Here is a 20,454-nt window from a genome sequence, read left to right as displayed (position 1 = left end):
TACAGGGAGATTGGGAAAAACAGCCCTTGGTTATTTTGTTCCTTCAGATCTATTGTCTATAACAGTGATGATTGTTTTACTATATTTAAAAGCTGTGGGCTTATAAACAATAAGTTCTTGTATACCTGAGTATTGTTAACATGGGCAAGCTCCTCTAGTCTAGTGCAAGCTGCCTCTAACATGTAATTAAAACATTTTCTGAAACATCTGGGACTCATTCATGATGGCAAGGGCTGTTTCCCCCTGCCGTGGGCACCATGAATAATCTTTTTTTCCCCTGCTTTATTGACAGGTTTTCTCAAGATGTTAAGGTGAATAATTGCATATGAATGATGCAATTCTGTTCAAAATGCGAGAATAAATTATTGAAATGCAGTCTTGGTGTGTGTGCGACCCATTACCGTTATATTTTTTTGATTTGATTTGAACGGGTAACGCACTAAAAAGTCAGTGCGTGGTGGTCACATGGAAGAGTAGAATGTTGAAACAGAATGTTGAATATCTACACTACATGTGCAATCTGAGATATTTATTAATTTGATCATTTCGATTCAATACTGCTTTGATACCTTACCTATTTCAGTGTGTGAAAGAACTACTGAGTTGTGGGGATAGAATGTCTGCAGTGTCTGAATAGTTACAGATGCCTTTTGATTGCCACTGTGCTGTGTGACTAGTTGGTGCATTGTCCTCTTGAATAACAGACCAAAGACATACAAGAAAGAAATGTATCAGACGAGATTGGCAATATTATTCAGTAATTGTGGTATATTACCTGTAGTACACTTTCAGAGGCAATCTGCGTCGTCATCGTTAGGACTTGTGATTCTGACTTGTGGTCAGTTACATTCTTTCATATGACTGAGGAAAGAGGAAATAATGTTACACTATGAAACCATGATACATTTTATGCTGTTGGAAAAGGAACATTTTATAATGCGAGACAAAAACATTGAGATGCTCCCAACTCATATGAACTGAACTGTGTTCATGCGTTGAGACTAATGTAGATTCAATATATCTAATGTAGATTCAATATAAACAGCAGGGCAGAGCTGTAGAATAAAATAAATTGTATTTAAAAACAAAAAACGAGTTATGTTCATGATTGTTGGTATGGCAACACGAGGCCCACTAGAACTTTAATCTGACATCAATAATATCCCCATGGACCAAATTAATTTAAAGCATACTTATTTTTAACAAAAAAACACTTGATGAAGATCAGGTTTTGTTTGATTGAATATTTTATTAGACAGAATTAAAGTGTAGACACAAAAAAGTCCAATGGACTCGTTTCCATTGAGGTCCTATACAAGGTTTTATGGTATCTGTAAGTTAAATGTTTATTCTTCTTGTGTTTTCAGGCCGTCTCATTCTAGAACAAGTTCATTTAGGGTAAATAATGGTTGCTATATTGTTTAATGATCAACTGAAGTTGAACTTTACTGTGTTCAAAGTAAGAAAAGAACTGTCACCAGTAATAAACCTGGAGATAAATAGTGTCTGTGTCTGTGACTGTTTAATAGTCATTCCTTCACTGTCATTGCGGTACACTTCGTACTTCTGGTTCCATAAAAAAACAAAGGGAAATGAGATTAAATGTTCTGTATGTGTAGGTTATACAAGCACATTTCTGTTCAGAACTGCTCATTGAATATGCTCTTCAATCTTCAAACTCAACACAAAAAGGTGACTGCCATTTAAAAGGCGATATCCTTCCCGTCTGCAATAATCCTGTGCTTTGTCACAAGTTCGTCTGACTCATCGTCATACATTTCTGCACAGATGTCGAGTCAAGCTTTGCCTGCCCAAAGGATTTTGCTGTGTCATTGCCATGACTCAGCATTCTGTAGTTCCAAGCCTATTTGTTTTTTCCTTCTTTTCGCCTTTTTAATCTGCGAGTTTAGGCTTAGAGAAGAAGGAAGAGGAACAAAGACCAGAAACTTAAAATGTATGTGAGATAACATCTGACGATATTTTAGACATTTATATAACCATCCAGGTCACCATTCTTTTATTCCACATCTAAGGTTTTTAAACAAAACATGGACTTTTACTACTTCCCAAATGGAATCTGGTACATTCTAGATTACCCTAGGAATGTTAATACTAAGGAATTTAACAACAAATACAGTATCACATTGCACACCTTTAAGTATGGCAGGATTAACTTAATACTTTATTATTATTATTATTATTATTTTACAGATATGTAAAGTCATTCCACAATGGAAGTAAGGCGTAAAAGGTTGTGTCACTGTATAGTGGAAAACATGTTTCGCAGTATAACATTTAACTTGGCTTTACGTTGGACTGAAACACCATTCTGGCAATCCCAGGTGGTCATGGTTTTTGTATATACCATTCTGTTAACCAGTTATCTGAGCACAAAGGATGATTGTGTTTAATTGTAAATCAAACAATAAGGATCTTAGGGTTAGGAAAAGACCCAAATCTGGTCTCATGACTAAGCTGACAGTAAGAAAAGAACAGTAGGAAGAGGTAGCTTTTATACAGATGTTTTGATTCCGTTTTGTTTTTGCTCTGTTGGGACTTGACACAAACATGACCTCATAGTAGAGACATCTTAAAGAGAGCAAAGACTGCCTTCATGTCGTCACCCAAGGGAGTAAAAAAAAAAATCACCCGAGAACCTGAAAATACTAACTGAGCTGTTTAGGCTTCACACATTTCAATTCTGTTTTGGGTTGATTTTAGATGAAACATCCTTAATATCCGTGAGTATATTAGAAAATCCCCCCAAATCCGAAGTCTGCCTGCCTGTCTGAGTGAGTTAAGTGCACTGTGTAAGCACCCACCCCAGCCCCCCCCTCCCCCAACACGTGCATACACCCATGCACAGTATATAAAGAATGACCTTGAATGGCTTCTCCAACACTACTCCTGCCCAAACCCCCAATTAAATCAATACACCAAATCTCTTCCTCTCTCAATCTTTCCTTTGTGGTTTAATGTTCTCCGTTTTCAATAATTCCCTAACCTACTGCATGTAACGCCACTATATCCGCTCTGCCTCTTTTCTGTAGTTCTCTCCCAAATTCTCAAATGTACAGTAAGTATCCTTCTGATCTTGTCTACCACTGAATTGTTTACAGTATATCTATCAGTATTAAATTCATGTCTTGAATCTGTAATTGTCTTATTCTAGACATTCCAGCAATAGTATTAGATCTCCTGGTCCCTTCCTCTGCTCTCTCCGTCCATCTCACCCACCATACAGTATTTGACGCTCTACCAGTCTCTTCATCCCTCCTTCCTTTCTAGGCAGTAGGGATCCAGACACTCTTCCACTGGACGGCATTTCTCCACATCTCCTCCAGTAGCGAGGGACGGGGGTGAGCCCAGTCCATCCCTCCATCCTTCTCATCTTTCTGGCAGTGGAGCCACAGGGTCTTCATAGGGTTGGTGCATGTGTACTGGAGGTACTGACAGCCCTGGAGAGGGGGGACGGACAGACGGACAGACGGACAGACAGACAGACGAGGCAAATGAATAAAAGATAGAATGAGAGAAAAGAGAATGAGAGTGTGGGAAGAGAGAGATAAAGACTAAAACGCAAACCAACATAAAAATTAAAAATACATTATATGACTTGAGTGAGAAACAATACGATGTAAAATAGGATGCAGACCAAGCAGGCGAATAGATTCTTGAACCTGAGTCGTTACAATATGAATTAAAAGTAACAAATTAAGGTAGGCGTGTGTGTGTGTGTGTGCACACGTGAGTGTGCACGTGTGTGTGTATTCATTCAGATTTTTATTCAATTATTTAACCAGGTAAATTCCCATAACAAACTACATAACTAAACTGTGTGTATGTGTACACACTCAGTGTGTACCTACCTATTCATTATCACTGTAGTGTATAATTACCTCCATGTGACCCCAGTACCAGATGGACTTGATGACACTGTGATTGGCCAGAGCCGCAGTCAGCTGATCTTTATTTCCTGTTATGATGTTTACCAAGCCTGCAGGCAGGGCTGCAGAATGAAGCACCTGGAGGAGAGCACAGGAGAGGAAGATAAGATTGAGTAGACGAGTAAGCCTGGGAACAACACAACCATTTCAATCATATTTTCATTTGTGAAATTGAACCACTTGAACTCTAGTATAGAGGGCATAGTAGTGGATGTGGTTTCCTGGTTCCACTCAAGGACTATCTAAAGAGGACGAGAAGCGAAGACCGTACGGGCGACTCCATGTTGCTCCATGGAAGGAAAGAAACATGCGCAGTTGAGACCAGGAAGTTGTACATGCCCAAATGTGTTTCCATTTAGATTTCATCAGTGAAAAAAGGTAGTCGACGAACATTTGTCGTCATAGTATTAGTCGAAATAATAAAAAATTAACACTGCGGTGTGAGGTGTTATTTCAGGACATGGTGTAACTGCTAACCCTAGCCTTGTGGCAAAGAGCCTCACCTGGATGAAGTGCAAAGCGGGCAGAGGGTACCTCTGACTGGGAACCATCACTACAGCGTTGCCCATGGAGACGGCCGCCCCGAGCAGTGTCACCAGGGAGAGGAGGGGCTTGTCATCAGGGAGGACAACGCCCACCACTCCCAGAGCCCCGGGCAAGGAGAGGGCGGAGCCAGACTGAGGAAAGGGCTGGAGGAGAAGAGGTATTATCTGTGTCAACTCACCCATTATTACGTACAGTCTCATTTTTACATTCTCATACATACACTGCAGGTACGCCTTTCCAAAGCCAGAGCACAGAAGTCCCAAAATGTCAATCACAACATACTTGATCCATGTAGCGATTACAAAAAAAAAAAGACGTACATTTCTCATCTGGAAATACTGTCATCTCGTGAATATCATGCATCCTGTTTGTTCCCACATCAAAGGAATGAGATAATAATAATTAATTGCATTTTTATAGCGCTTTTCCAAGTGCTCAAAGCGCTTTACAATGGTTCATTCATTCATACATACATTGGGAGGTGAAGCGGCGAACAGTCGATGCCAGCGTCTTCACTTCCCACATTCACACACCAATGGTGGCAAGCCTCACACCGACCAACTCATTGGAGGCAATGTAGGGTTCAGTGTCTCGCCCAAGGACACTTCGACATGTGTACAGGAGGAGCCGGGATTCGAACCGCCGACCCATGGATCATTGGACGACCTGCTCTACCTCCTGAGCCACAGCCACTGTTTGGCTCCATCACCTGTTTATATCCATAATCCGAACGGCTAGTTGGTCTGTTAACCAACTAGCATTCTCAAAATGCACAGCTAGTTACATACAAACTATCGTTAACTAAAGATTGTCCACGAGATTGTGTGCATTTCTTTTTTTTTCTCTATAATGTTTATCCCACAATTTTGTAACCCATTTTTCACCCCTGTGTCAATTATCTAATGTGATCCTGGGCTCTACACACCCTCCGCCAACCTAGTCCCCATATATGGGGGACAAGGGGAGAGCAACGGACTTGAACTCATGCTTCCTTCATGCCTGAGTGTCCAAGTTGCTCCTTTACACCTGACAGGGGGGAGTTTTCCTGGTTAGACGTAGCGTGTGAAAGGAACACGTTATTCCAACCAGTTTCTTTCCCCTCCATCAGGCCAGGGGGAGGCAGTTTAGAGACCAGGATTACTGCATGTTTTTTGTGAGGGTACCTACCCTAGGGGACACGGGGAGAACATGCAAACTCCACACAGAAAGGCCCTTTCGCCTACCCCGCCTCAGGTATGGGCACTGATAACGCGGAGTAGGAAACACGCCTATTCATTGCATTTGTAGAATAATCACACAAAAATCCTTACCGGAGCACCACCCAGGGCCTTATCGCAACGTGCGGCCCAATCAAAGAGCCTGGCGATGCTAAGCTCCACCTCCATGTCAGCCTCCTCCAATGCGAGGCCGGTTTGGGCAGTGATTGATGCGGACATGTCCCTCCTCTTTGCCTCCAGTGCCTTGGCCAGAGCATAGAGGGACTGAGCGCGTGCAGAAGGGTTTTTCTTCATCCAGCTGTAAAAGAGGAAAGTTTTAACTAGAGGAGGGTCATTAAACACATTATGTTCCAAAAATACAATCGCATCATCCCAATAAGATTTTACATAGCATTCACAAAACCCAAACTGATACACCGAATCAGACGATTGTACATTTTACAATGACAAATTATTTAATGATTTCAAACAGCTTCTAATTTGGAACTGCACAATGAATCTGACAAACTTGAAGAACAAACCTAACAGCCTTGTTTGTGAAAGCATTCGGGGACTAATGTCTTATAATGTCTATTAAAGACTGTTTTAATTGGGACTATGACTTTCAAGTTGCCATAATATAAAAGCAATAACTCACTCAAGTCAAGACCATATTGTCATTAGCTGATTCTGAGGAAGGCCAACAGGCCGAATCGTTCAAATAAATCTCTGCATATGGGTGTGCAACACTTTTTTCTTCTTTTTAAGTTTGTTTTTGCGAATGTCAGCACCTCACCTTTGGTGTGTGTTTCTGCTATATTGTCAACGGCCATAGGAGAAAATGGGTAGAGGCTGCCTGGGAAACTGGGTCCTGGGTTCAATTCCCAGCCCTGGCAATCATGTGTTGAGGTCTCTCTGAACAAGACACTTGGGGCCCTTATGTCTAAACTTGGTAGGCATTTTAAAATAGTGAAAATCAATAGTATCAGTCAGATACTGTTGACACCGCTGCAATAATCAAACTGGTGATCAGCTCGATTAATGATCAGCTGATTAATGATCAGCTGATTAATGATCAGAGAAAATGATGTCAAGGTTGCGGACGTGGGAGCCGGGCATGCCCATACGTGATTTATTGATTCCAAGAGTAATAATATATTGGTTAATAATTAACGACAAGGTGGCCTTACACCTGCACATGATATACTCTATAATGCATGTCTGACACAGTAGCCTATAGTACTAGAGACGAAGAATTGTATGTTTATCATATAGACACGTTGGACTTTGATAGCTGCCTACTTCTTATTGCAAAAGATTGTCTCCTTCTGTCTGGACAATACATGTGCAGTGCATCTGTATGCGTGCACGACTGCACGTATGCATGTACCTCTAATTCTACCCTTGAACGTCTCCATCGCAACAGAAAACGCCTAAACAACAGTAAACACATAATTTTACTAAACCTTACAACTAAAAGGCTTCATTTTGGGATAGTGTTTAGGTACAGGGTCAGGGTTAGAATTAAGGTTTTGTCAAACTCATGGTTAAGTTTGCGTAGGATTCGGACGGTAGGGTCAGCCTAAGGATAAACAGTTAGCAGTTATGAGAAAATGGAATTCTGTATTAGGTCCTCAAGATGTCCTCACAGACATCGTGTGTGTGTTTAGCATTCCTGGGGCTGTATTTTGCGTGTCTTAAGTACCAGGTCTTATTACCTAACTTGAGTAAACTAAAGACCTGGAGGCGTGATCAATGCTCTTTGGCTATTCTGAGTGGCCAAAGAGCATTGATCACGCCTCCAGGTCTTTATTTTACTCAAGTTAGGTAATAAGACCTGGTACTTAAGACACGCAAAATACAGCCCTTGATCTTATCTGACAACAGTTATGTATCATGCCATGTGTTTAGGGGCATTTTAAGGGTGGCAGTGGCTCAGGGGTAGAGTGGCCGTTAAAGTAGCCGGATGTTCCCAGTTCGATCCCGGGCTACCCCAGAGTTAGTGTCGAAGTGTCCTTGAGCAAGACTCTGAACCCCTAATTGCTCCCGGTGTGCTGGTTGGTGCCTTGCATGGTTTCCTCTGCCATCGGTGTGTGAATGAGTGAATGTAACGCACAATCTATGTAAAGCGCTTTGGATAAAAGAGCCATATAAATGCACCATTTACCATTTCACCTCAACTTGGACTTGAGACTCTGCCTGGCAGGAAGATGTTTATATATGTCATTCCAGGTGACGATATGGTTTGAGATTACTACTGTAGCTGTGGCTGTCTGTGCAACACCTGTTTCTATTATGCAACCTTTTAACCCAGGAGTTCTCAGTGAACCCTTTCTGTCTCAAAGGTTCAACTGAAGCACCTCATATGCTCACCGGTAAATGTTTTGCTCAATTGGAACAAATGTTTTAATTGCAGGTTATACATGAATACTGTTTCACTCCTGCTACTATTATATTTGTATATCACTACAACCGAATAATAAAAAATAATAATAATACAAATGTATAATAAGTAATGTAAGATTAGTAATCTTACATTACTGGCAAGCACCCCTAGGATTTCACAAACCGAACCCCTGGTTGAAAACCCCTATTTTAATCAATTCTTCAGCAGCAACAACACTTTATACAACTTTCTGTAAACCAAATATATCTGGTTATACTTTAAAATAAAAGTAGACCAACATTTCGTACGATGGAACGTCTAAAACATATGCCATTATGTCACTGACTCTCATATCTCATCACCTCAGTGGAGTTTTACCAGCTCTCACACCACCACACGCTATTTTACGGAACTCTGCAATTATTGCATCTCATCTATAATAACATAAGATGTTATGTATTGTCAAATTCGAAAGATTTATTATTATTATATGTTCCACTCACTTGGAGTTGTGTGTATTGGGGTACAGTGACAGTCACAAATGAATCACCACAGAATAAGGTCTATTTCTGGGCATGTCATAACATTTGGCCAGAATAGCTGATCTACATGCCGCAACACGTTGTAAACTTGTTAATCTATTTTCGACAAAGACATTTGGTGTAGACTCTACTGTAGAGGGACAAAAGAGGGGACCAAGTTAAGTATACAGAAGTAAGCTTAAGTATATACAGGGTTTAAATAATATAAATATTAGTCTTCTGTTCACTTCGTTCTTTGCGAGTGAAGGGGTGGAGCATATTTCCACGTCCTGCTTTGCGTGGAATGCAACTTTATAGAATGTAGACCTTTGAACGGACATCAAACAATAACAAAGAAGTGTGTGGCGTTGACCCCACTTGGCAGCTCATTTTTGTGACCAACTACCACATCCACTCAAAAGGAATGAGTGGACTCAAATCAGCAAATTAATTTCTGTGTGCATCACATTCTGCACTGCCCACGGTCAGCTTGACAAGATATCGGCAGGCGATGGTCGTTTGCATGAGCGTGTGACTGACTGTTCCTTTACAATATTGAAAAGATTCTCAAACATTTTCATGTCAAAGTAAGCCTTGCCGAGCCCATAGGGCCTCATGTAGCGTGGCTGCATGAGGAAGCCTGATGTACAAGTACACCCCTTGGACATGATGACACTAGTATGTCGCAGGGACATACCCATACCCATCCAACCCTTGATGCCGAGCAGAAAGGCATTGGGTTCCATTTTAGTCTTTGGTATGACCCGGCCCGGCCGGGGATCGAACCCCGCCCGACCTCCCAGTCCCAGTTCATGTCAAGGACCCCCAAATTGATATGTATTTGGCTATGGACCGGCTTTTGAGAAGATGGTATGCCAAGGACCCCCTTAACAGAACATTTGTAAATATTTGTCAGCATTTTTCGAAAAGAGATGATCTACAAGCTACAATGTAACACGTTATGAGCTTGTAGATATCACATATTTTAGCTGAAATAATGTGAAATGTTTAACTGATCCTCATTTTGCCGGGGCCCCCTGGAACCCCCTCAAAGACCACTGTGAGAAGCAGTGTTGTATTGTATATAGTAACTATTCCATTACCCAGGCTGAACTTTGATAGCAGCCTCCACTGCATTGCGGACGTCCTTCCTACCACTGTCTGGGCAGTAGGCCAGCACGCCAGCGCCCCCTGGTGCCCCCACCGCCACACTGCTGCCAGAGTCCGACTTGCAAGGCTTGCCCCCGACAAACTGCTGGTAGATTTTAGGGATGCTGTGAAAGGAGAAAGAAGAGAAGAGAATGGAGAGGAGGTAGGGAAGGAGGGAGGGAGGGGTGGTGGAAAGGGGAGCCAGCAAAAGACATACACAAAGAGGTCGTCGAGATTGTGATGAACATGACTAAAAAGAATCTAACATATGTAATTAGGAAGAAACCTGCTGTATTGTATAAGATATGGGAGAGGTTCTTGGAGTCCATTAAACATGGTGACATCGAAGAAGCTTTAGATAGATGAATAATAGGTTGAGTCGTCAGCTGTTGGGTTAGGAACTGTAACGACGTAGAAATTGTGTATTTGTTTAATTGTATGTATTGTTTGTGTATGATAATAATTGTTTGAAATATTTTATTTCAATATTTGCACTGCCATTTGTGTGTATGGGGGGGGGGGGGGGGGGGGGAGAGACACACACACACACACACACACACACACACACACAGCAGGGTCTGGATGAATGATACACACCTGGCAGGGTCTGAACCATCAGGAACGATAGTTGCGGACACAGATGTTCCAAACGTGTCATAGTCCATATCGACAGGAGAGGAACGAGGAAGAGGAGGGGAGGAAGAGCTGGACGACGTCAGGAACTGGAAGAGACCCTGGGAGACAGAGGAGAGAGAGAAGTCATTATTCACAACTTATACAATACAATCAAATGTTAACCCATTCTGACCGGGCACCCATTTTGGTGTTGGCATCATGTTATGCTTTAGCTATTGAAAAATAGCAGATCTACAAGCTCATATCGCGCCACCGAGTGGCGCGATACGAGCTTGTAGGTCTGCTATTTTTGAAAAATTCGAAGAACGACTGACATTTTTAGAATCTGATCTCAGGTCAGACTCAGAATGGGTTAATCAGACCAGTGTGTGTCCCGTGGAAACCTTGTATGAATCTGATCTCAGGTCAGAATGGGTTAAATATATACGAGTGGTTTTCAACCCTTTTCATATCAAGGCCCATTCTTTATTCTGCATTTGAGCCATGGACCATTTGATGGGCCTTGCAGACCCCAAACTAAATGTTGATACCATATAGGAGAGATAACAGGCAAATGTTGATCAAAGTAACAATTCTTCTTGTAAATTAAATTAAGTAATGCAGATGTTTAACAATAATTTAACTCTTGAGAGTGTAAAATGAAACCAAATGGACCCATTTTGGTTTTATCTGGGGACCACCTGGAACAACCCTCAAGGACCATTGGTGGTCTCCGGACCACTGGTTGAGAACCACTTAAATATATCATAAGTAAAAACATTATGTAAACAATTAATTGACTATCAATCAAGTGCTTTTAATCAATTTAATCTAAATCAATAATGATCAATTAACAACAACAAGGGCGTCCCCAACCGTTTGTTATCCTGATCATAGTTTTACACCAAAGGCTGATTATCACTCTGATCACAATACATCAACAAGCAATCATTAAGCCAATCAATTAGTCAGTTAGGCGGTTCAAGCACACATGACTCATATTTTCACTATTTCTGTGTGAAAAGGCTTACTTCCTGTCCTCCGTCAACGCAAGTTCCACTTCCTTTGTGACCCGATATGGGGAGACAGGGATCCCACATGGAGTGAGAATTTATCCATACCGATCCAACAGACAGGCTAGAGAGAGACAGAGAGAGAGAGAGAGAGAGAGAGAGAGAGAGAGAGGCAGTAACATATGGACAGGCAGAGAGAGAGAGGGGGGCGGGGGGAGACAGTCAGAGAATTGAAAATCTTTCAGTGGTTTGTATTAAAACCGTTTCAAAGGGAACTTAAATAATGCACATGGACTGACTGGTGGGTGCTGGTCTAAAGAGGTAAGAGCCTGGCTGCACACAAAAGACAAAAGAGAAGGCTGTACCTCTTAGCAGTCTCCAAAGCCAGGGTGAGATCTTCAGTCCAGACAGAGGCTGCCTGGCCATGGGGACTGTGGTTAGCTGGGAAAACACAAATACAACTAAGATTGATTACATTACCCGAAAGCCAGATGACCTTGTGATACATCACTGAGGATACGTCCCAGGTGCATCCATGCGATGATATTTAGTTATAATATACTATATTCATATTGTAACTGACAACACTATAGAGACAATCGGCTACATCACTGGTTCTCCAAACATTGGGTCGGGACCCATTTGCGGGTCGTGGACACATTTTTATGGGTCCCTGAATTTGCTTTTTAATTGTTATTAATTTCAAAACCTTTTCAAAAAACATAAAATATATATGAAAACAAAAATCACGAATTAAAAACAGAATTCAAAGGTTTGTTTTCTTCAGTAACTTCATGCAGGAAATAAAATAAAAACGAAAGAAATCCCATGAATCAGAAAACAAATGTTTAAGAAGTACAGTAGTGAAAATGGCCCAGACGGTCTGACGGCGTGCCACGGGCTCGACTCCTGATCCCGACGGCCTTTGCCTTTGCCCACTGGGCTACATCGTGCACAGACACACAAGTAAGTCCCTTACCCAGGGCAACTCCTTCAGTGTTGCTCCTGAACGACATGAGAGGCAGCAGTGGTCCGGGTGGAGGAGAGACCACACAGGGAGAGGAGGCGGCCACATCACACAGCACCGTGGGAGGGTACTGAGCTCCGGAAGAGAGCGCGGTGCAGGCCTGGATCAGCTGGGGCACAGAGAAACATGTCCTTGTCTTAAGCCAAATTCAAATACCCAAAATCTCGGCCACTTGCTTTACTCGCACTCGGACACTCCAGCATGGCGGTGTTACGGTGAAATCGGTGACCTGCCGAAATATTATAGCTGGTTCATGTTTATGAACTTCTATTTATTTCATGTGCAGTAGTGGTAGCATTAACAGCGAGCTGACAGTGGTTGGTTGCCTCTTCAACAACCTACCAACCTCTGTGTGACAATCCCATGGCCCAATTTGTATGATCCATATCTCTGTCAACTTCGAGATCCGGATTCGTTAAGAGAATGTGCGTGTGTGTACATGAGTGCGTGCGTGCCTGTCAATTTAACAAAGGTGCAGACGATCAGAAATCAGCAGAGAGTTTGCGCTACTGTATGCCGAATTGAAGTGGACTCGGCCCCAGACTTATTTTTTTCTCCCTGGAAATAAAAACCTCTGGGTTTCCGAGGCTAACAGTTCAGTGACTGACCGTGGCCCCCTGGTGCTGAGCCTGCTGTACTGCATCATCCACCAGGCTGCGGGTTCCACCGCTGGGCAGAGCCACACACTTCATGCCTGCCATGCGAAGCGTCAGACGGGACACCACACTGTCCCACACGCTCTCCTGCACACACAACACCCACTGGACCTGAAGACAAAAGAGACACTTATTAACACACACCTGAAGACAAGAGACAAGAGACACACTTATTGCCGAGGCGCGTTGCTGTGCCGTCGAGAAAGAAACTGCCCTTGGTTGAGAACTTGAGGCAGTGGGTGCTCACTGCTCAGCGTTAAATATAACTTAAGTAAAACTTAAAATAAAAGATGTAAGACAGGCTCAGATGTGATTTCCCACACTTTATTGAGAACGCCGACGCGATTCGGATCAGAGCAGATTAAAAAGGCTGGTGTGCCATGATATTTTGTGACAACTACAAATTATTATTGCATTTTGACTATACAAAAATAATTTCCCAGCAGCACAGAGGGCGAAGGATAGCCTAAGCAAAATATATATTCTTTTAATCACTTTAACTTGGAATCGTTTTTATTTTATTTTATTTTTTAGGCTATTGTGATATCACAGAAATACTGCATTATTGAATATTACTTTTACATTATGATAGGTAGGAGATAGTTAGTTGGCCCTTTTCATTTCATTTTCATATATTTTCTAATTTGAGCAACTTAGTCACTCTAGATAGGAGCATCAGCTAAATGTCTACCATGTCCTCTTCCGTTTGTCCTTTATATACTTTGAAATTAGCCTGGGCACCATTCCATTTCGGGTTTATGAACCGGTCGGGATCGGATGATATCGCTACGTCATGTTGTAGTATTGTTTTGTAGTCGTCAATCTTCCGGAACTTCCTTTTCCCTCAAACTGATTCTTCTCAATAAAAGCTACATAACAGGCTATGCGAGCTTTTATTATTATTCTTCCGGTTTGAGGGAAAAGGAAGTTCCGTTTGATTGTTCCTGCCTGATGACTACAAAACAATACTACAACATGACGTAACCATATCATCCGCTCCAGACCGGTTCACACGGGCACTTTTGGAACAGAGACCAGGCTTTCCTCCGAGGTGGAAAGCCTGGTGAGGCGAGGTTACTTCGAAATAGATTCTTCATGTCAACCAACCGCTGAATCGGAATGTTTGCACACGAGGGCTGCCTCTCTCACCTCTTTCCTCTTCTTGAACGCGGCCTCTATCACTCCATCCACGGCACTGTCTATGTCGGCCGACTCAAAGATAATAAATGGACAGGTGGCGCCCACAGACAGAGAGAGAGACATGGGCACTCCCATCCCTGCTGTGGCCTTGCACAGCCTCACTCCGTCCTAAAACAGGGAGAGCAAGAGAGTATTTTATATTTTAGTTTTGTGACAGTTCGTCATCGTTTAGTTATATCATCAATGACTGATTGTCTTCCATTTTATGTTCAAGGGCTTTTGGCGAGAAAGGAAACTTCAGAAGTCACTTCAGGTTTGCACGTTGCGGTAAGTAGCTATTGGGGATTTCTTTGTATGTTCGATTATAATTTCTTGAGTACTTATCTACTGGCAATGTTTACACACACACACACACACACACACACACACACACACACACACACACACACACACACACACACACACACACACACACACACACACACACACACACACACACACACACACACACACACACACACACACACACACACACACACACACACACACACACACACACACACACACACACACACACACACACACACACACACACACACACACACACACACACACACACACACACACACACACACACACACACACACACACACACACACACACACACACACACACGGGTTGAGATTATAGACTGCTAGAGCTGCTTCTCAAATGTCCAAATTGACACAGCCAGTTAGTTGACCTATTATCTATCTTGGCTTGGAGCCAGGCTATATGGGGCAGCAGTTGAATTTGGACCAGACAATATATCACATTTGTGGGGAAACGTATATGTGCTTAGGAGAAATCTAAAGCCTTGTTTATACCCTGTAGTTTGAAGGCATCACTCGCAGATTTACAAGCAGACCTCTCTGCCCTGGATCTTAGTTGAAATAACACTTTTCACAAAGTGGAAGAGGAGCTACAGTAAGTGGGACTCATGCTTAATTTATACAGTTATACTCGTGTGACTTATGACGTGTCACTAATAGCTGGGGGCGCACTTGTAAAGATTTGGCTTTTGGTGACCAGTTTTTAGGCAACAAAGTATTATGCACACCTGTATGCTCTGAGGCCGGTGCGTAGGCAGGGCTCCATAGCTATACGGTATCTAATGTTTGAGTCTGTGCAAACAGCCCACTAGGGGGTGCGCTTAACACGTTTGCACACGTTCGCCCCCAGCTATAACCAAAAATAGACGATTAACAAGCTCACGTCACAACTACACACTTTTGCAGAGTGACACTGTAGCACAACAAAGTCAGGCTTTAGAAATGAAACCCTTATTATTGATTAATCTGGGTTGAAGCTAATAGCAATAATCACAATCAGGCATCAGCAATTAAAAGGTCGATACCAAACACACACACACACACACACACACACCTGCTTGTTGCCGCTGTAGGTGACATAGCTGATGTTAGCGTTCTGGGCCACTTTAGCCCCCAGAGACACATCACTTCCCGTTAGAATATTCAGCACTCCGGGAGGAAACCCCGCCTCCATAAAGACCTGGGCCAATAGGAGAGCCGGAGAGGCAGTGGCCGAGCCAGGAACAACAACAACAGAGTTACCTTGGAGACAGTGAAAGGAGTTCACTCAGATTTGATTTATTCATTTTCAAAATTAAAGCAAATACACATCCATTAGACAATTACACAACATATAGCAAAACATATTTGGGTTTTGATTAATTAAAAAATGTATATTAAACCACACATAAAATATAAAGTTTGTAGTCAAAGAGGTAGTAGCTATAATGAGACTGACTCAAACTAATTTTATTGTGTGTGTGTGTGTGTGTGTGTGTGTGTGTGTGTGTGTGTGTGTGTGTGTGTGTGTGTTACCCATGGCCAGTGCTGGAAGTACTTTGAGCATGAGTGAATATAGAGAGCAATCATCAGAGACCACCACTACCACCACACCTGAAAAACAACACACGACATCAACAACACATTGACAACATACATTTAGATTCACAATAGATTACTAATCGATTGGAGTCACGTGCACACGCACGCACAAACGCACACAGCTTGACTGCTTGTCCTTACCAAGAGGAGACCAGTTGGTGAGCAGAGTGTCTCGGAGCTGGGCCCAGGTAGCGTAGTACTGGGCCAGTCTGGCCAGAGACAAGGTAGAACAGGGAGCCTGGCACAGCTCACACATCTCTGACACACACTGACCATGTTGCCCCAGGACACTCACCAACCTGGGGAGAAAACACATGACACACACTGACCATGTTGCCCCAGGACACTCACCAACCTGGGGAGAAAACACATGACACACACTGACCATGTTGCCCCAGGACACTCACCAACCTGGGGAAAAAACACATTCCGCTCAAGTTCAAGACTGCATACTGTCCTAGCCCCAATATGTTCCCTCAGTCCCTTCTGTAGCTCCGAGATGAGGTCACATCCACACCCCCTCCCACCGCAGTTCAGAAACAGTGCATGGTTCCAACCAGGAACGCTTCTTTCCCTTGAATCCAAAAAGTGAAGGTCGCCTAACATGCTAAACTAATTTAAACCAAGTTTAAACGGTTAAACGAGCGTTTAAATCGGTTGTTTAGCATGTTTTTCAAGGAAGTTGAAAAGCTTTAATGTGGAAATAGATTTAAACGCTCGTTTAACCGTTTAAACTTGGATTTTCTTGGCCGCTCCTACATTTAAATTAGTTTAGCAAGTTAGTGGCCCTTCACTTTTTGGATTCAATGTGCAGAAAAGGGTAAGAAGCGTTCCTGGTTGAAACCATGCGCCGTTTCTGAACCGCAGTGGGAGGGGGCATGGATGTGACCTCATCTCTGAGCTACAGAATTAGCGTAGGGAGTAGGGACTGAGCTAGGGAACATATTGGGGCTATATACTGTACTGTCCCAGATTAGGGATGGTACGATATGAAAATTACATGTCACGAGTATTGTGTATGCAGTTATGTGTATGCCAATGAAGCGTCATGATCGTGACGGCCCATGTTCACCTAGATTTTTGAAAGGGACACACATGGGGAGGCCATGGGTTTGTTACCTGAGCAGCACTTTGGATCTTTGGTGACATGGCAGCCCACTCCAGGCTGTACAGCCACTCATGGCAGAGGTCACACATAGTGACACATCCTCCTCCTCAGCACACACTGTACTGCACACAATGCCACCTGGAAGGAGGGAATAGAATTAATATGGATTCAACATAAAAACTGAGTACAACATCATTATTTAAAAAGAGGTATTTGCATAATTGAAGAGAAACAAAGCTGTCATGTAGAAATGATTGTAAAGAAATTCTATTATTAAAAACAGCCTCATAACAACAACAATGATGGTTGAACTTAAATATTAGTTGCAAAAATGAATAATCTCTTTGAGTGACACTTTTTGAGACAACTGGTCCTGATAAGTCAAGAGTCAGGTCTGCTTCTATTCGCCTGTTTGCCAGAGAAGTTGGCACTTTACAAAAAGCGAAAAGACACAGACAATACAATATTACAGAAGAGTAATATTGAGGCTTTAGACAAATAAAAAACAAATGAAGTAGTACCAAAGTCATGGCACTGCGTCTTTATATGAATAATGGCTTGGCAAAACATCTCAGTACTTAAGTTTAGGTACATAGGTTAAAAGTACAATGATACATAGGCTTTTACCTTTAGTGTCTTCCATGGAGCGAGTCTGTCTGCCTGCTGGACAGACAAACTTCCCATCAATGAACACACCCAGAGAACAAGAATGGTGGTCCAACCAGGCCTGATGAGAAAACAGATCAGCGATTACAACTAGAAAAGCGTTAGAACAGGTCCTACTACTACTAGCTCTGGTCCATAGCTTAACGCCATGGACCAGAGCTAGGTCAGAGGTTATTGTGAGCCAGCAATGTTTGAAATGAGCCAATCAGACGAATCAATGTGAAAAGTCGGGACAGATCCATCTTGATCACATGATCTGAATCTATATCAATATCAAAAAATAGTTCAGCAAAACATAGTCTGTCAGCCATGCCTTTGACTTGGCGGGGACAATAGTAGTGTTAGACATAAACAACCAAACTTTATTTTTATGACTTTCAACTACCGGTCCAGAAGAATAAATATAAGAAAATAGAAATAGCATCTATCTTGACTTGAAGAATGTTTATTTCACTGCAGCCAGCTGTAGTTTTGTATTAATCTTATATTTACTATTATAACACTAAAACCAGATGAAAGTCAAAGCACAACTGATATAAGAAGCAAAATCAACATTTCCTATCATGTTGTTTGTGTTCAGCTCTCGAATAATAACGTGTGGGTTGAGATTTTTTTTTTTTTACTAGCTTAGTTCTACTGAAGCTCTGAACTTTGAGACTAGGCTCACAATGCACACAAGTTACTTAGGACTCTGTTAAACTGTAGCCTAACGCAGGCTGCCATTTGATTGGCCATGAAGACTGACACCTCTGCTACAGTGACCAATGAAAGACCAGGCATGAATTGAGAGTGCATCACCCACTGACAGAGGGAACAAGGTACAGAAAGAATCAGGTTCTTCTTTGATCCCAATCACAGCGCAGTGCATTAAAACTGAAAGTTTATTCACCATTATGATTCATGCTTTCCATCCACAGAGAGACAACGAAACGGAAGATTTGTAAATTCACACACCCACATTGGTCCAGTGCTCCTTTCTAGGTCTCTCCAAACACTAGCCCCTTTCGGGACTCTAGTTTATCTTTCCTGTAACCTATTTGGGACATCGGTAACTAGGTCCCAATGTACAGAAAAGGTAAACTAGGGTCCGATTCCTGAAAGGGGCTATCCAAACACTTGCTTATTGCTGGCAGGTGAACTTTACACTGGAAAAAGTGCAGTTCTCTCCAGCTTTGAACTATTCAAACTAACAACTAACAATCTTGTGTGTGACTTGGAGTCAAAGTCACGTTGACCCAGAACACCTATAGTTTAACAATAGGTGATGATGGATTACTACTGGTACTGTAACAGTACTGTGCCAGTGCCAGTATCAGTACTGTAACTGGTAAGTGGTTTCGGATGTGCTGCAGAGAATTAAACGATGGAGCAGATTCCAGCATCAAGAACTAATCAACAGCCATTATGAGTTATATATCAGTTGAGTATGTTAATGTACATACATTTTTACCCCCTGATAACTGCAGCATGCTTGACCTTAAAGTAAAACAGAATAACTAACCAAATAGAACTTGCATGGCATGATGGGAGTGATGGCTGCCTAGGTTTTAATCCATATCCATTGCACTGCCTGTGGGTCTGTATGTGTCCTGATCCCAACCACCAGGTAGGTTCCACTATCTCACGTAAATAAAGACATTAAGACACATAACTAACATGTTCCTGTCAGTCACATGGTTGCCTTGTGATGTGAGCTACAGTAAAAAAAAAAAGCTAATGAACTTCACATGGTTCTAAAGAGGGGAGAAACCCTATAAGAGCACGTTATCTCTGGCACGTATCCAGCAATGCACCATTTATATTGAAACGAGTACATATCTTTATCAGACATTTGATACGATGCTGAATATCACTCGTTCAACCTCAAATCGTTGAATTACATGATGTCACCCCCATACAGGGGGGCGGCCAGTTATGAAATGAAGTGCTGTGAAAGTTGTATACCTGTGCAGTAGCAGTGCTAGAGCTGCTTGGTCCGTACTCCATGCTTTCAAATATGTCGTGCACTGTCTTGGTGGCGCTACCGGCCATTACAATGTCACAAAGTAACGAGCTAAAAAAGTCCCCTTAAATGTTACAAAGCGAGTACAAATACAGTCTCTATCCGTCGCTTTCTTTGGACTCCACGGCGAGTGCTGTGTGTGTGAGAGAAGAAGACACGGCGTGCTGTTTCGCTGTCCTGGGTTGTCTCACTACGCTGGCTAAAGAAAGAGCAGATCTACAAGCTAACAATGCGCTGCATCGCGACACCTTGTTACTAGTTGTTAGCTGGTAGATCTGTTGTTTTTGGCAAGCAAATAGTACTTGTCCCGCCTACTTTTTATAGTTTTAACGAATCAAATCTCAGTGTAGTAGTCTAGCTCGTCTTCCTTATCCGGGTCTTGAAGTGCACGCGCGCACGCAAACACACGCGAGCGCGCACACACACACACACACACGCTAACCTAGACCCGGGCCGGAACGTTACAGTTTTCACCACAGACTGTGGTTTTCACCACGGACATATTTTGCAACCGGACCTTGAGATCTACT

At 42.5% G+C, this 20,454-nt stretch overlaps 1 protein-coding gene across 2 annotated transcripts; it reads right to left on the bottom strand.

Annotated features, from left to right (window-relative positions):
• Window positions 1–831: 831 nt before the first annotated feature.
• On the bottom strand, window positions 832–20,098 carry aldh16a1 (aldehyde dehydrogenase 16 family, member A1). 2 transcript variants are annotated; one of them, XM_080776683.1, is made up of 18 exons: window positions 19,867–20,098; window positions 17,884–17,983; window positions 17,268–17,394; window positions 16,290–16,447; window positions 16,083–16,160; window positions 15,622–15,809; window positions 14,206–14,364; window positions 13,009–13,167; window positions 12,353–12,509; window positions 11,739–11,814; window positions 11,392–11,497; window positions 10,343–10,479; window positions 9,700–9,870; window positions 5,804–6,008; window positions 4,451–4,636; window positions 3,900–4,025; window positions 3,238–3,458; window positions 832–861 (listed from the first exon to the last, which is right to left on the bottom strand). In XM_080776683.1, exons 1-17 carry the CDS (start codon window positions 19,951–19,953, stop codon window positions 3,285–3,287), a joined length of 2,394 nt encoding a protein of 797 aa, XP_080632809.1. In that variant the 5' UTR covers window positions 19,954–20,098; the 3' UTR covers window positions 832–861; window positions 3,238–3,284. The 2 variants fall into 2 exon arrangements, with proteins under 2 accessions (XP_080632809.1, XP_080632808.1); XM_080776682.1 differs by lacking the exon at window positions 832–861 and having other exon boundaries at window positions 2,154–3,458.
• Window positions 20,099–20,454: the final 356 nt, after the last annotated feature.

This window comes from Protomyctophum bolini (assembly GCF_963924005.1).
Source record: "Protomyctophum bolini genome assembly, chromosome: 11".
Lineage (NCBI taxonomy): Eukaryota > Metazoa > Chordata > Actinopteri > Myctophiformes > Myctophidae > Protomyctophum > Protomyctophum bolini.
The sequence above is the reverse complement of the archived record's forward strand: the minus strand, read 5'-3'. Positions and strand labels throughout refer to the sequence as shown.